At 32.4% G+C, this 15,520-nt stretch overlaps 2 protein-coding genes across 2 annotated transcripts in view; one reads left to right on the top strand and one right to left on the bottom strand.

Moving 5' to 3' along the window:
• Positions 1–284: 284 nt before the first annotated feature.
• On the bottom strand, positions 285–1,464 carry LOC126739017 (beta-1,3-galactosyltransferase 5). The gene has a single exon (XM_050444549.1). It carries the CDS (start codon positions 1,401–1,403, stop codon positions 291–293), a length of 1,113 nt encoding a protein of 370 aa, XP_050300506.1. The 5' UTR covers positions 1,404–1,464; the 3' UTR covers positions 285–290.
• A 1,966-nt stretch (positions 1,465–3,430) lies between these two features.
• The window catches only part of LOC126739013 (uncharacterized), a 57,554-nt gene continuing 45,464 nt past the window's right edge, over positions 3,431–15,520 (top strand). Inside the window, exon 1 of the mRNA XM_050444539.1 lies at positions 3,431–3,799. The gene's annotated coding sequence lies outside the window, so the exon portion shown is untranslated. The remainder of the gene's footprint in view (positions 3,800–15,520) is intronic.

Here is a 15,520-nt window from a genome sequence, read left to right as displayed (position 1 = left end):
TTGCAGTGCTTGTAGGAACTTCCTCCTTTTCCATTATTGCTCTTTGCACAATCAAATTTCTGGATATTATGGCTGTTTGTCCAGGCCTGACCTGGAAAGTTCTTCTGAACAACCATTTTCAATAGTCATTAACTCTTCACAAACTATTTGGCTTGTTCTTTATATAAAACTCTTCACATAGATATCTTCTTTCTCCTCCCTCTATATTTACAAATGACAACCTAATTTTATGATTTTTGGTAAGTCAAGTTAGTATAACTGATTTTCTAATTAAAACACCCAAGTAATAATTACTTTAATTTAATATCACTAACAATAGAATCCCCTCTACCCAAATTAACTTTCCTCTCGGCCACACAAGTCTCATTCAATAACTTGTCCCTTGTCCTACACTTATTCGACAATAAACACTTTTGCACCTTTTCATTAAACTTGTAAAACATATTAGTGTCTCCCCCATTGGGCCCCACATAAATGTCACAGTCAAGATCCTTGTCAAAGTCTTGGAGACAACACTGAAGAAACTCAGAGTTGGCGGTGAAGTATTTACTTATATCATATATGGGGGTGTTGAGTTTATTGGAGAGAATTCCTGTGACAAAAACATCGTCGATCCAAAAATATTTTTCATAGTTTGCCAGGGTGGAGAGTTTTTTGGCCGTTTGTGGATTAGTGATGTAGAACCATCCAGAGACGAAGGTAGGGTAGAAGCTTGAAGCATATTCATTTTCAGTTACATACCATTTATTTGCAGGTTCTCTTATAGGTTTCATTTTAAGCAGTTTATAACCTGCTATAAAGTCTCTTTTTGCTATCCTTTTCAATGTACTTAATATAGTTTTGAGTTTGTACATATTTACAACAGTGTCATCATCCATTTTAATAACATACTTGGCCTTAGGACAGTATGTGGAAGCCCATTTAAGACCCATTACATGTTTATAGGTCAAATTTCTATAAGCCTCTGTAAAGTTACCTTGAATAATGTCTCCAAATCTTTGATGCTCGTTTATGATAGACTGTTGGGTGGTGTATTTGTCCATAGGGGCCTCGGCTAGCAAAAACAACCTTCTGAAGCCATACTGGTTAAGTTTCTCATTACTGAAAGCTTGTCTCATAGAACTTCTAGTTTCCACATTACCAAAGTAAGAAGTGACTAGAAATAATGCTGAAATATTGTCATTCTTGCAGGCTTCTTCATTATTTAAGGAGTATTTCAATGTGAGATTCAACAGTTGGTCTTTGGAGCTTATTGAAAAATTCAAAGTATATTCATCCAAAGAAATCGGTGTTATTTCGTAGTCACCAGGCTGGGTTTCGGTGAACAAGTAAATAATCAGCAGCACAGTTATGGCAATTATTAGGATCAAGTATACTTGTTGAGTTTTTGTGAACTTTATCATTTTCGTTTTAAAGGGAAATTGGTTTTGTTTTGATTTTTAATTTGACAGTTGGTTGACAAGTGACATGGCAATTCGGGTATAAATAATTGCGATATTGCCAAATGTAAAAAGTTGGAAAGCAATTAAAGGATAAATATTTAAATATTCAAGTATTATTTTACTATTAGTTGCGATGGTTTAACAGTGCTTACATGCCAAATTAGTGAGAATAGTTGAATTTAGGTAAAAAACAAGTGTACCTGTCTTGACAGCTTGCTTGTTATGTGATTGACAGAAATGACAACTGACAAGACATACGACATTGCCAAATTTACTAAGTACTAAAATAGTTAAACCATAACAGCCTTTAAGCAATAATTAATAATATTTAACTTTCATAAAGAGATATTCGTTAGAGAAATTCAAATTTATGTCAATATTATATAGATATTGCATCAGTAACAATATGTAAGTATAACTAATAACTTAACTATAACTAAAGTTTAGCTAATAACAATACGAAGGACATATCGCGGTTTATTTGTGACTCTTTGAGTGAACGACATTCTTATTTGTTTGTGATTTTTATAATTTTTTTTACATGTTTTGCGGAAAATGCTTGTTTTAATTTTGACAGCTGGTTGACAGTAATGACAAGTGACATGACTGCATTAAATGCCACATTGCCAAATGTAAAAGATGTAAAATAATTAAACGATAAATATTTAAATAGCCAGTTCAAGTATTCATTAGTATTAGTTTCGATGGTTTAACAATAGGTACATGCCAAATTAGTGAGAATGGATGAATTTGGGTAAAAACCGTATGTTTCTGTTTTGACAGCTTGTTGGCATAAATCAATGTGATTGACAGAAATGACAAGTGACAAGATTTGTGCCATTGCCAAATTCTCAAGTACTAAAATAATTGAACCATAACAACCTTCAAATAAAAATAAGTTATATTTATAAATAGTTTTATTAGAGAAGTGATTGACAGAAATGACATGTGACAAGATTTACGGCATTGCCAAATTTATTAAAGTACTAAAGTAATTGAACCATAACCTTCAAACAAGAATAAATTATATTTTACTAACTTTCATAAAGGGATGTAGATTTATGCCAATAAAAATGTAAAAGGCAAAGAAGGGCATGTCACAGTCTATTCGCCTCTTTTTTGAGTGCATGCTCTTGTTGGCTTTTTGTGAATTTTATAATTTTTGTACATGTTTTTTCTTTTAAAATGGAAATTGTTTTTATTTTGACAGCTGGTTGACAGTAACGACAAGTGACAGGACTATGAGAGTATACAGTAACTGCGTTATGGCCAAATTTAAAGTGTAATAACTAAACTGTAATATTTAAATATCCAGTCCGAGTATTAGTATTTATTAGTTTCGATGGTGTAATAATAATTACAAGCCAAATAAATCAGATTCGATGAATATTGGTAAAAAATGAGTGTTTCTGTTTTGACAGCTGGTTGACACGTCACGTGATTGATAGGAATGACAAGCGACATTGCTACGCTTAAAAATATTAAAATAGAGTGGGAAAAGCAGATTTATGTCAATTCCATTAAAATATTGGTCTATTCGTACCTCTCATTAATTTCGTAACACCCCATATATTTATTTAAAAAAATATTGATTATACGTGGTGTAAGAGCATACTCACAACCATATGGTGTATGGTGGGTTGCCTGGCGAACATATTTATTAAATTTGATATAAATATTTTGATTTGCCTTGACTCTTATTTTAATTTATGTAATGTAAACCGCAAAGGAGCGTGAAAATAAAAAACAAATCAACTTTACGCATAAAAATCTATTCAAAGTACGTTGTGAGAATATCAAAATGGTCCGGCGCCTTCGCCAAAACGTCAACAATTATAAAAGATAAACAAACAATCGAAAACGAGAACAAATGTAAACACGCCTAAATATGGCATAATTTAACATAAACCTTCTAGCATTCGCAGATATTTTTTAAAGTGAACAGAACGTTAGTTTCAATGGTTTAACACCATTTAAACAACAATCTAGTGAAAATCGATAAATATGGGTAAAAAACCGAATATATGTCACAAGGGCAAATCAAAATGCAAATAAATTAATTAAACCAGTCGGGACCAATGGGAGACGCGTATCGATGACAGAGAGAATGGTGGGGATCAGCTGACTGACGAAAATCCAAACAAGTTACGGACATCTTTGATTGTGTTTTTCAGCGGCTTTTTCACGGAAATTCTCGATTAATTTTCGAATTATGACAGAAAACTAGTCGGGAAGCGGTTCGCTTTTTAATTTTCCTTTTTGGTTCGCGTTTTTCGGACCTGCGGTACCCGAAAAAATTGTTATTTTCTAACCAGTGACGTCATGTGATTGCGTTTGTGCTACAATTTTAATGGGAGGTGAGTACATTAAATGATTTCCCTTATTTTTAGCCGATTTTCATCTCGAAAGCCTTTAAGGTACACTCTACTATATCGTAGACATCTAAGTTCAGTGATTGCACGGTAAATAATCGATATTTTAAGTAAATAATTGCTGAAATTCGACTTAGCAACTTGAACGTCCTTGAACAAGTTTGGAGGATGTCGAAAACAATTAGCATTCCCTATATGTGTTTAAAATTGATATAAAAGTTTATTTACAAGCCGAAATAGCTTATGTGGATCACCGGTGCGGCCTTGGAACGTCTGCTTTCAAGAATTTCCACGACCTTAATGGCAACCAGTATAAAATCGTTGGTTTAGTAGGCCACATAACATTTCCCAATCATGTTGATAAAAAATTCATATATATCGGTATTTTTCTTCAATCTGTTGGCATTGAAATTAAATTTAATTTAACGCGGCGTTGGCTATAGTTACTTGTGCATAATTTAGCCTGCTTGGGAGAGAGCGAAGGTTCCCAAAAATTCATCCATTTTCATTAAATACTATTTTTATCTATATCAGAATGAACTGGATAATATTTATGTTTATATCGCGATAATAGTGTTATCGTTTAAAAGGTGTATTTAAGGATCAAAATATGTCTTGAGTGAGCTTTTGCATCTTTTATGACAAACCTGTAGAAGCATAAAAAGGTGAATGAAATTTATTGTGTAAACTGGTCATTTTTTTTTAGGTTGATAAGAACCATATATTCCTGTTTTTTTTGTGTGATATAAGTGCTGATAATAACTTTTTATTGAATTGAGTTAAATATTGTTTGTGTTTTCATGTAATTTACTCAATCTGTGTGACTCTATGGGTAGGCCAAAGGTTACTCAGGTGATCATTGTGGCAACAGACCATATAGCTAGTTAACAAATCTAAAAAGATTGGGTAGATTGTATGTCTTATTTTAGTCTTGCTCAACTCAATCAAATTCCAAATAAATATGGGCATTTAATACAATTTACTTCCTAAGATTAAATCCACATTGAGTTAACACTACCTTTGTAGAGAAATAAAAGAATGAAAGGAAACATACCTTGTTTTTTACAATCCTTAGATTTATATGATAAGAGCTATCTATACACATCAGATTCAGTTTTACATGAATCAGCAATAAGGGCAGCTAAAACACTAACTAACTTATTTGAGTGGTCCATAAATTCTTTTACTAAATAAAATTGATTCTATATAAGAAATTGTTTTATTCTTTGCCTAAATCCTCTATACATCTTCAACTTTCTTATCCCGCCAAGTAATGCGTTATATATTATGATACACATGTAGAGAATACTTTCAAACAATGTGAAACAATGTGTCCTGGTTATTTTGTCTGTCAATGTTTTATTTAAACAAATTTAACATTTTATATGTAAACCAATATATATTGTTTAACCTTATTCGGAAAAAACTTACGAGGTATACAATCAGCAACATTAATCATTTCAATTGTTATTATTTAATAGGTGTATTATTTTAGGATCAAAATATGTTTTGAGTGAGCTTTTAAGTCTTTTGTCATAAATCGGTAGAAGTATAGAAAGGTGAATGAAATATTATTGTGTAAATGGGTCATTTTTGTTTGGGTTGATAAGAATCATATTTTTTTTTTGTGTGATATTAGTGCTTTTTACTGAATTACCTATTGAGTTGAATATTGTGTATGTGTTTTCATATAAAACACTCAATCTGTGACATAATATAAAGCAATTATGATAAACTTCTTTTTGTTTATTTTTTCTTAGATTTCATACTTGTGCCCATTTAACCTAATTTAGAAGTTTTTTTCCTTTTTTTTTTAATTTGATTTGTTTTTCTTTTATTTTGTTATAATTTGTTGGTCTGCTGTGTATTTTTGGTAAACTGATATGGAAGCTAATACAGTTAAAAATGTTAATTTTGGGCATCTAAATGTCCAATCACTGTTTACAGGCTTTGTTCATTTTGTAAATTTAATTATGTTAACCAATACTGACATTATGTGTATTTCTGAAAGCTGGCTGAACGATTCTGAGGCTGATAATTTTCTGATCCCGAACTACAAATTATTTGTAAAGAATAGACGTGGTAGGGGTGGGGGCATGGCTGTCTATGTACGACAGATTTTTGAAAGCTCTTTAGTTTTTTGCTGACATTGACTTTTCTGATGATTTAGAGTGTTTGTTTATTAAAGTAAATATAGGCAAAACAATTTTTCTTGTTGGAACAGTCTATAGACCAATAAGGTCAGATTTAGGGCCTTCTGTTGAATGTTTTGATGATATATTATCACATGCATGTCTACAGTATGAGAATATTATCATCCTGGGTGATGTTAATGTTAATCATTTTACAAATAATATTTTACTTGATTGTCTTACAGCTTATGATTTTACTCAGTTAATAAATGAGCCTACTTGTATGGCCTCAAACCCTCAAATGTTACAAGTACAGCAGTACTTAACGTTGATCTAATTAGTGACCATCAAGCTATATTCTGCAGTATCCAGATTGCGGCACGGAGTAGGGAGATAAAAACGAAACTCTATCGTAATTTTAAACATTTTAATGAAAATGATTTTTATAAGGACCTGAATAAAATTGTGTGGGATGTGTACTATATCAATAATCTAGACGAAAAAATTCAGTATCTTAGACATGCACCCTTTACAACGTCAAAAATTTCTATGCCTTATACCCCGTGGATAACTGCAAATGTGCAGCTTTTTATAAAAGAAAAAAATAAGGCATTGTCAAGTTTTAAAAAAATCTAAAAATTTGACTGATTGGGCATATTATAGACAGATGCGTAATCTTGTGGTGGGAATGATTAGGCGAGAAAAAAGAAATTATCTGCAATTTCATCAGAACATCAGAGATAGTAAACAGTTATGGAGAGCTATTAATAATCTAAGTCTAAAAAATGTCTCTAATTGTTCTATTCCTTTAAATCTCCGAGATCCAAACTAAATTAATGACTATTTTGCTTCAATTTATAGCCTGTTAGGTAGTTGCCCCGAAGAAGTTGCTAAATTTCAGAACAAACAGTTTAAACATGATCTAAATTTTTCATTTTGATTAGCCAAAGTTGAGGAAATTTCTAAAATAGTCTTAAGCCTAAAATCAAATGCATACGGTTGTGATTCAATATCAGCGTTAATGTTGCAACACTGTATTCCAAAGCTATCTCCACATATTACGCATATTATAAACTGTTGCCTAGAAGCTGGGTATTTCCCGGATATGTGTAAAATTTCTCTCTTAACACCTTTGGCTAAAATTAATAATCCAACTAATTTCAGCAACCTTAGACCAATTTCAATTATCCCGGTCATCGCTAAAGTTTTGGAAAAGTTTATACACCCGCAAATTTATGACTTTCTCACCTCCAATAATATTACTCCGCATAAGCAATCTGGGTTTAGAAAACAACACAGCACGACATCTGTCTTACTAAATGTTACCCAAGAGATAATTTCTGCAATGGATAAAGGTGACTCCACAGCACTTGCTTGATTTTTCCAAAGCATTTGACAACTTGGATCATCATTTGCTTTTGGCAAAATTGGCTTTTTTTTTTTTTTTTTTTTTTTTTTTTTTCTATAATAATAAGCTTTATTTCCAACAGGTTACATATACCCAGTTATAGGAAAATCAATTAAATATATAAATGTACGAATGCATGAATTGTATTAGATTCATGCAACTAAACTATAAAAGAATTGCTATATAATAAAAAAAAAAAAAAAAGTAGTGAACTTGAGAAAATAAATAATAAAAAATCAACACTAAATTAGGATAAGAATCAAGAATTAATTTAAATCAAAATAGCAAAAAAAAATGAGTAAATAAATGTATTCAAACTAAAAACTAAATAACCTAGCCTCCCCCACTGACCATACGCAGGTTATTCAAGATAAGTGCCAAATCGTCATGGTGAATGTCACAAAAATCAGCAATAGTGTTAAAGTTTTGACACATAAAGTGAATAGGACTCTAGTACAGAATGTTGGACCTGGCTGTGTCCAAGTTAAAAGCTGGACACTGTCTGGATCCTGGGCGTGGTATATGAAAGCAAATCCTTTGCAAAAGGGATGGGCAGTCAATCTTATGGTTAAGTAAATTAAACAAGAATTTCACCGAATGCATTTCTCTCCTCTTCGCAAGTGACCGTTCAGTATATCTAGAGAGCAGCAGGTTATGGTCAAAACCCCTTGGAGGATAGACTCCATCATCCTTAAATGCCAAACATTTAAGGAATCGCCGTTGGACTGATTCTAATAGGTGAATGTGGTGGTTGTAAATGGGAGACCAAAAGAGGGAGCAGTAGTCCAGCCTGGATCTAACAAATGCATAGTAGAGAGTTTTGGCAGTGGCAGTGTTCAAAAAAAGTTTGCAATTTCTAATAATAAAGCCTAGCATGCGAGTAGCTCTAGAAACAGTATCTTCGATGTGAGGGATAAAAGAAAATTTTTGGTCAAAGGTGACTCCAAGATCCTTGAAACAGGTAGACCTTGCCAGAGACTCTCCATTAACTGAGTAATTAAAGGCAATTGGTCTTTTGATACGAAAATAGCTGGCCACATTACACTTGGAAACATTAAGGTTAAGCCGGTTCAAAGTGCACCAATGGTGTACAGTATTGATGTTCTCTTGCAGTAGACCACAATCTGCTATAGAGTCAATCCTATGGAAAAGCTTTAGGTCATCAGCATATGTTAATGGCTTATGCTTAAGTTGTTAAATACTGCCAGATCCAGGGGTTCGCGGATGATATGCAAATTTATCATTCTTTTAAAGCTGAATCTGTATTGGAGGCATCAAATAAAATAAACGACGATCTTTCTAGAATTTCCTTCTTTTCCTCTCAAAATAATTTAAAACTCAATCCTTCAAAGTGTTGTGTTATGTGCTTTACTTCTAAGAACAAAAAAAGAATAGCATTGGACGGTTTAAAGCTTTTTGTGGGAGGTAATCAGCTAAGTTCAATATTCAATATTCAACTTCAATATAAAATATTACAATTCTAAGAATATAAAGCACCTAGATACCAGAGTATCTGTATGTGCTATGGTAGAAACAATTTAAAAATTCTAATATATCAATGTTATTACCCTTAGCAGGCTAGCCGTTATATAAATTAGTTCACAATATTTAACATTTTAAATAAGTTTACCCAAAACTACATAACAAAAATCAAAAACCAAACAATAAAAATGAGAAAAGAGAAAAAAAAAAAAAGATTCATATACTATATACACATATACATTTTAACTACAAAGGTATTATGTAGTATTTTACAGAATCTTCTAGTCTTTGGTACCTAAAACCTAAAATATTTGAAACAAAATAAATAATTGAATAAATGTCCATACTGAGATTTTTTTCTTTTTCCCTTATGTATTTATGTTGTGATTGCTATCGAGTAAGAAAATAAAAAGTTTGGTGAAAAGCAGAATATTGATACAAGCACATATGATCAATCAACAAAATTTTCTTTTGTTTCCTAATATATAACTTAGGGCATGCTCATTAAACTTTTTGTAGTATTTCTGTTGTTTGACATTTTCTGGGAGAAGGTTATAAAATTTTGGAGCTAAAAATACTGCCGAATGTTGACCAAAATCTCGAATCATATAAGGTAGTACAATTTGCTGGTGTTTACTAGCTTGTTTATAAGTATGGTTAAATGTGCAAAAAATCTTGGATTGCTTTTGGATGATGAATTGCACTTTAAGTTACACGTTTCTAATGTTATTAAAAAGTCATACTATTCTTTAAAGCCATTGTATACAAACAGAAATATAATTAATTTTAAGGTAAGGAAAAAACTGTGTGAGTCTTTAGTATTACCTATTATGAATTACTGCAATATTGTTTATTTTCCATGTTTAGACAAAATCACTGTGTACCGTTTGCAAAAGCTGCAAAATCAATGCTGCAGATTTATTTATGGACTGAGAAAGTATGATAGAGTCTGTGCAAGGCTATGTGAACTTAGTTGGCTGCGCGTGGAAAATCTATTCTCTTTGCAATTGGCGGTTTTTGTGCATAGACTGCTAGCGTCGTCTACTCCTCCCTACCTCCGCAAAAAACTTACTTTTCGAAAAAATTTACATGAAGCAAATCTGAGATTTATAAATAAGTTGTCAATTCCTAGATATCGAACAGCCTTCTTTCGTCGTAGTTTTCTGTATAATGCTGTGGCAATTTACAATGACCTTGTTCCGAATCCTATAAAAGAAATGTCAGTAGCGGGTTTCAAGAAAATACTAATAAAAAAATGCAGCTTGCATTTTTTAACAAAACAGAATAGCTAAATTGTCAGTAGGTATTTCTTATTTTATAATTTTTTGATTTTTATGGACCAATCTGTTTATTTTTATATTAATATTAGTGTTACCATTACAAATGTTAATTTTTTTCTTTCTGTTGTGCTATCTAAAATAATTTTGCTTACTTTTTTTAAATAGGTTAAGTAGATTAGCCTTTGGCTAGACTTCGCCTATGTACACTATTGAAAAGTACAAATAAAGCCATTATTTATTTATTTATAATTAAACACATAAATTGCAACCTATCATGTTGGAATTCACAAATAAGAAAGCACTGGTCTTCAATCCTGTTTAAGGAGAGAAAGAGAGAGACGGAACTGAATAGTATCATAAAAGTTCACTGCGATAAACAACATTAATGAAATCAATGAATAAATGCTTTTAAATCAGTCTGTTGTTCAAGAGAATTTCACCAAATTTGCTATAGTTTGAATATTTTACTGTATGCAGTGTGTTTACAATGGATCAACCTTGAGAGTGAAGGTGAAGGCTATTAATATATAATATTGGTATACTCTGGCTTGTTTTGTTTTATTTTATTTCATTACTAAGCACACCGAATGTGAGAGTCGGTAAGGTGGTGGGTGTTTTCATGTGTTCTGCTTATTATTAAATAAAATGGGCCTAATAATTCATTCTGAAGTAATGAAATTTATTGAAAGTTTACTTAAAATAGTCAAAAAGTATTTGGTATTCACTCATGAAAGTCAGATAGAAACCTGTTACTGAAATGTTTTTAATGAAATAAGATGGGGGATTTGTCAAGCTTGATGACAAAGAAGTCAAGCTTGAGATCCGTGTGTGCAAACCAGATAATAAATACAGTTAAAACTAAATAATAATAGGCCTCTATTTCCAACAGGCAACTTGCCCAATAACAGGAAATACTTGCAAAACAATGAAAAATATAGTTTAACACAAAATAAACCTAAAAAAATCAAAAAAAGAAAAAAAAAAGTAAAGTTACAATCTCAAAAGTTATCCAGAAAATTAGAACAAATAATTATTAATATGATATAAAAACACAATTATAAAAGTTTGACAAGAAAATCACATATTCAACAAAATTAAATTAAATTAACTGCAATATATACCTACTAACTAAAAAGCTGGTCAAAGCTTGATAGTTAGATAATCATTCTAGGGCTTCATTTGAAATCCCTGGTAGCCTAAAAGATGTCACAAGAATTAGCGATTACTTTGCCAGCATAACCGATAGGGACGTCCCAGTGGACCCGGAGCTGGTCAAATATTATTCGTCCAACACTATATTACCTTCATCGCATAACACCTTCAAATTATCAATCGTTACAGAGTATGATGTTTATAAATCATTTTCGCAGATTAAATCAAAATGTATGGGTATTGATGGGATAAGTTACGATATGCTTCTGTTTAGCATTGATTTCTTGGCTCCTGTGATAACGTCTATTTACAATAACTGTTTACAGAATGGCGAATATTGTGGAAAACGGCATTAGTAAAGCCACTGCCCAAGACTACGCATGTCGGTAGTCTGGATGAATTACGACCGAGCGACTGGTTTCTGACATGATAAACAATTTTGTTTACTCTCAACACATACTGCCGGATGTTCAGTCTGGATTTAGAGCTTGTCATAGCACAGCAACGGCACTTAGCAGGGTTACTAGTTGCATATCTAAAAACATGGATGAATCAAAGGTCTCCTGTCTGGTACTTTTATATTAGATATAGTAAGGCATTTGACCTTATTTTTTGTATTTTCTGATCAAGTTTGTGGCTGGTTCTCATCATATCTAAAGCATAGAAGGCAGGTTGTGGACCTTGATGGGGCTAGGTCTGACATTCAATGTCTTCAACATGGAGTGCCTCAGGGGTCCATTCTTGATCCTGTATACTTTTCTCCCTTTTTACCGCTGACTTACCATCTCAGATTCATCAATGCTCATCACATCTATATGCTGATGATACTCAGCTTCTATGTTCATTTTATTCTGAAGATTCTTGCGAGGGACTTGCTGGTGTCAATGTTGAACAATGTCTTCAACTGGTCTTCTGGGCATGGTTTGTTGCTTAATGCCAAAAAAAGTCTGCACCTGATTATTGGGTCCGAGGCCGTCAGGGCTAAGTTCATTATGTTAAATTTTACAACCATTCATATAAAAGGAGTAATTATCCCGTCTATTGAATATGCTAGAAATCTGGGCCTTGTAATGGATGTTGCAATGAATTTTCGGCAGCATGTTTTGAAGAAGCTGTGCTCTGTTTACTTAAAATGGAGGAGCTTTTGACTCGACTTAACTATAACTTAAACACATGGGTCTTAATCCCAAGAGTAATGATCCACCAAGATATCGCCAATCAAATGAACCGGAGAGAAATTTATATCGCACATGTGACAGATCCGATTAAATATAGCGCATATTGTATATAATGGCGATTTCAACAGGATGATTATGAGGCCTTGGCAGAAAGAACGTTAGGGGATGTCTAGCATTAAGCCTAGGCACCATGAAATGTACACCAGAGAGAAGTACAGGACTATCAATGAATCCATTCAGTAACCCATGCAGGAATTTTACAGAGAAGATCATTCTTCTGAGATGTAATGGATGTAGATTGAAGCGTTCCAATAGTTGCTGATGATCAAACCCTCTTACCGGATATATGCCATCCTGCCTGAAGGCCAAAAACTTAGCAAATCTACGCTGAACAGATTCAAGGAGACCTACATGATTCTGATAGAGTGGGTGCCATATAATGCAGCCAAACTCCAGTTTTGATCTCACAAAGCAGCAGAAAAGCAGTCTTAATGCAGATTCCAAAGTAAAACTCTGAGAACTTCTAATTATGAACCCAAGCCTTTTCAAAGCTGACTTGACCATGTTGTTGAAGTGTGGAACGAATGTAAATTCAGAGTCAAAGGTGATACCATAAGATCAGTAATTTGCTCTAATCTGCTCAAAATAGTATCATTAATAAAGTAATTAAAATTTAAGGGTGTTTTTGATCTAGAGTAACTGACCACACTACATTTAGCCGCATTCAAGCCTAATCTGTTAACAGCGCACAATACCTCCAATGTATTTAAACAGTTCTGAAGAAAAACGCAATCCTCCAAACCATATACATTTAAATATAGCTTCAAATCATCGGCAAAAGCCAGCCTATGACAAGTGAGTGACTCAATCAAGTCATTTATATTAAAAAAACTAAACAGGAGCGGACCCAGGTTTGAGCCCTGAGGCACACCCGACGTTACGTTAAAAAGTTTCGATTTAAAGCCCTCATATTCAACATATTGAGATCTACCAATCAAGTAGGAATGAAATAAATTAAATAATCTCCCTGAAAAACCATACTGAGTTAATTTATCCGGCAAAATATAGTGATCTATCCGATCAAAGGCTTTTTGGAAGTCGGTATAAATAACATCGACTTGAGTATTAACATCAAGTGATTCACAGATGTGGCTCGACAGACAGGATAAGTTAGTAACACAAGATTGCCCGCTAAAAAATCCATGCTGGTCTACAGAGATGAGTTCTTTTGCGTGAGTTAGTTAAATAGCGACCGATTCAGGATTATTTCGAAAATTTCTGAGAAGTTAGAGATTGGTAATGAGATTGGCCTGTAGTTCACGATTTGATCAGAGTCTCCAGCTTTTAAAATAGGTATTATTTTAGCAGTCTTCCAAATTTGAGGAATCTGTTTTGTTGACAGTATTAAGTTGAAAATGTAGGTCAGCGGATCAGCCAGGACACCAATGCAATCTTTAACCAAGAAGCTAGTTACACCGTCTAGATCAGATGTTAACTTATTTTTGAGTTTTTTACTGGCCAAAATAATCTGGGAAGCATCAACGTTGGAAATGTCAAAGTGGAGCACATTATCAGACGTCGACGAATGGTTAATGAAATTTGATTGTATAAATGCCTCACCAAAGAACATTGCAAAAGCATCAACTATGTCTTGTGGGTCTTTAATTACCACGTTAAAACTTAAATAAATAGAGAATAAATAAATAAAAAGTTTAAAGAATAGGACAGGAGAGAGCGCAAGCATAGTTCTTGAACATTAAAGCTAGAATACTATCCGAGCTAGAAGACATTGAGTTGTTTAAGTGAGTTAACTCTGTAAAATATATCTTCTAGGGTTAGCATTCATATCCAAAATTTTGAATGCATTAGTCTGGCAAAAACATAAATCATTATCATTATCAGGGTACACTATTTAAAAAAAAAGAAGCCAACAGATTAGCAGTTTCTTGACCATTGGATGAGCTCATGTTTATGGGCACTCAAATAAAATAAATATATAGTATCTATTCTAGTTGTGTTGTTGTTAAATTTCTTATATTAGTTTGTCACTTTAAATCAAATAAAAAATTACTTTATTGTATAAAGAGCTATCATTATGTTCTCATTTACAAAGCTGTCGATACAAAAAATTCAAGAAAACAAAAAAAATCGTAGTGTACTTAGTGATTACATTTATTTATTTTATTTTTATTTATTTACACCACATAAACAGATTACAAAATCCAATTGTTTAGTGGGAAAAATATCATAATTACAACTTAAAATTAACTATCCAATATAAAACTAACGTACAATGAATAAAGATAACAATTTAATGAACTTAAACTACAAGGTTTACATTTTTAATATTTCTAATGCTGCAGGTAAATATGTCACACTGGCTCTGCACAGCATTATATACAGGGTCCTGCAACAGTGCGTCGGTCTTCCATAAAGCCTAAAAAAATAAGGTTAAAAATTTCTAACCTCTTAAAAAAATGTTGGGACCTGATAGCGCATATCTGGAAAATATTTTGAAGTATACAGGGTGCTTCAAAAAAGTAGGACAATATAAGCAGCATTTTTTTTTAATGGTATGCACATTCTTTTTATTTTATTTTTAAGACCGCCTTAGGCTACCTAGTATATGCGCTAAATATGACTGCTTTGTCATGCGCAGTTTGACTGCAATAATTTTTTTTATAAAAAAATCTAAAATTCATTACATAATTTAATTTCATCTTGATACTAGAAATTTTAATTCAATGTCAATATTGGACTTAATTGGGATTCTAGAAGAATGGAGAATTACTTTAACTTAAATTGTTTCCTTCTGTCATATACAGGGTGTTCGTTGTTAGCAATCGTATTTTACGAATTTCAAAGCTCCATTTCTCGCTTTTTTTAAATGGAACACCCTGTATATTTTTTATCCATTTAATGAAGATTTAAGGCATGAACATTTTTTATTATTTAAACATATTAGCTATCTTTAGTCGTTTTTAAAATATTGACTATAATAATTAAACAAGCATATTAAAAATATTTATCATTTTATTATTATTACATTAAGTGTTCTCTGTTCCATATCTACT

Source organism: Anthonomus grandis, chromosome 7, assembly GCF_022605725.1.
Source record: "Anthonomus grandis grandis chromosome 7, icAntGran1.3, whole genome shotgun sequence".
NCBI classification, from domain to species: domain Eukaryota; kingdom Metazoa; phylum Arthropoda; class Insecta; order Coleoptera; family Curculionidae; genus Anthonomus; species Anthonomus grandis.
This window is presented reverse-complemented; position numbering and strand designations above follow the sequence as displayed.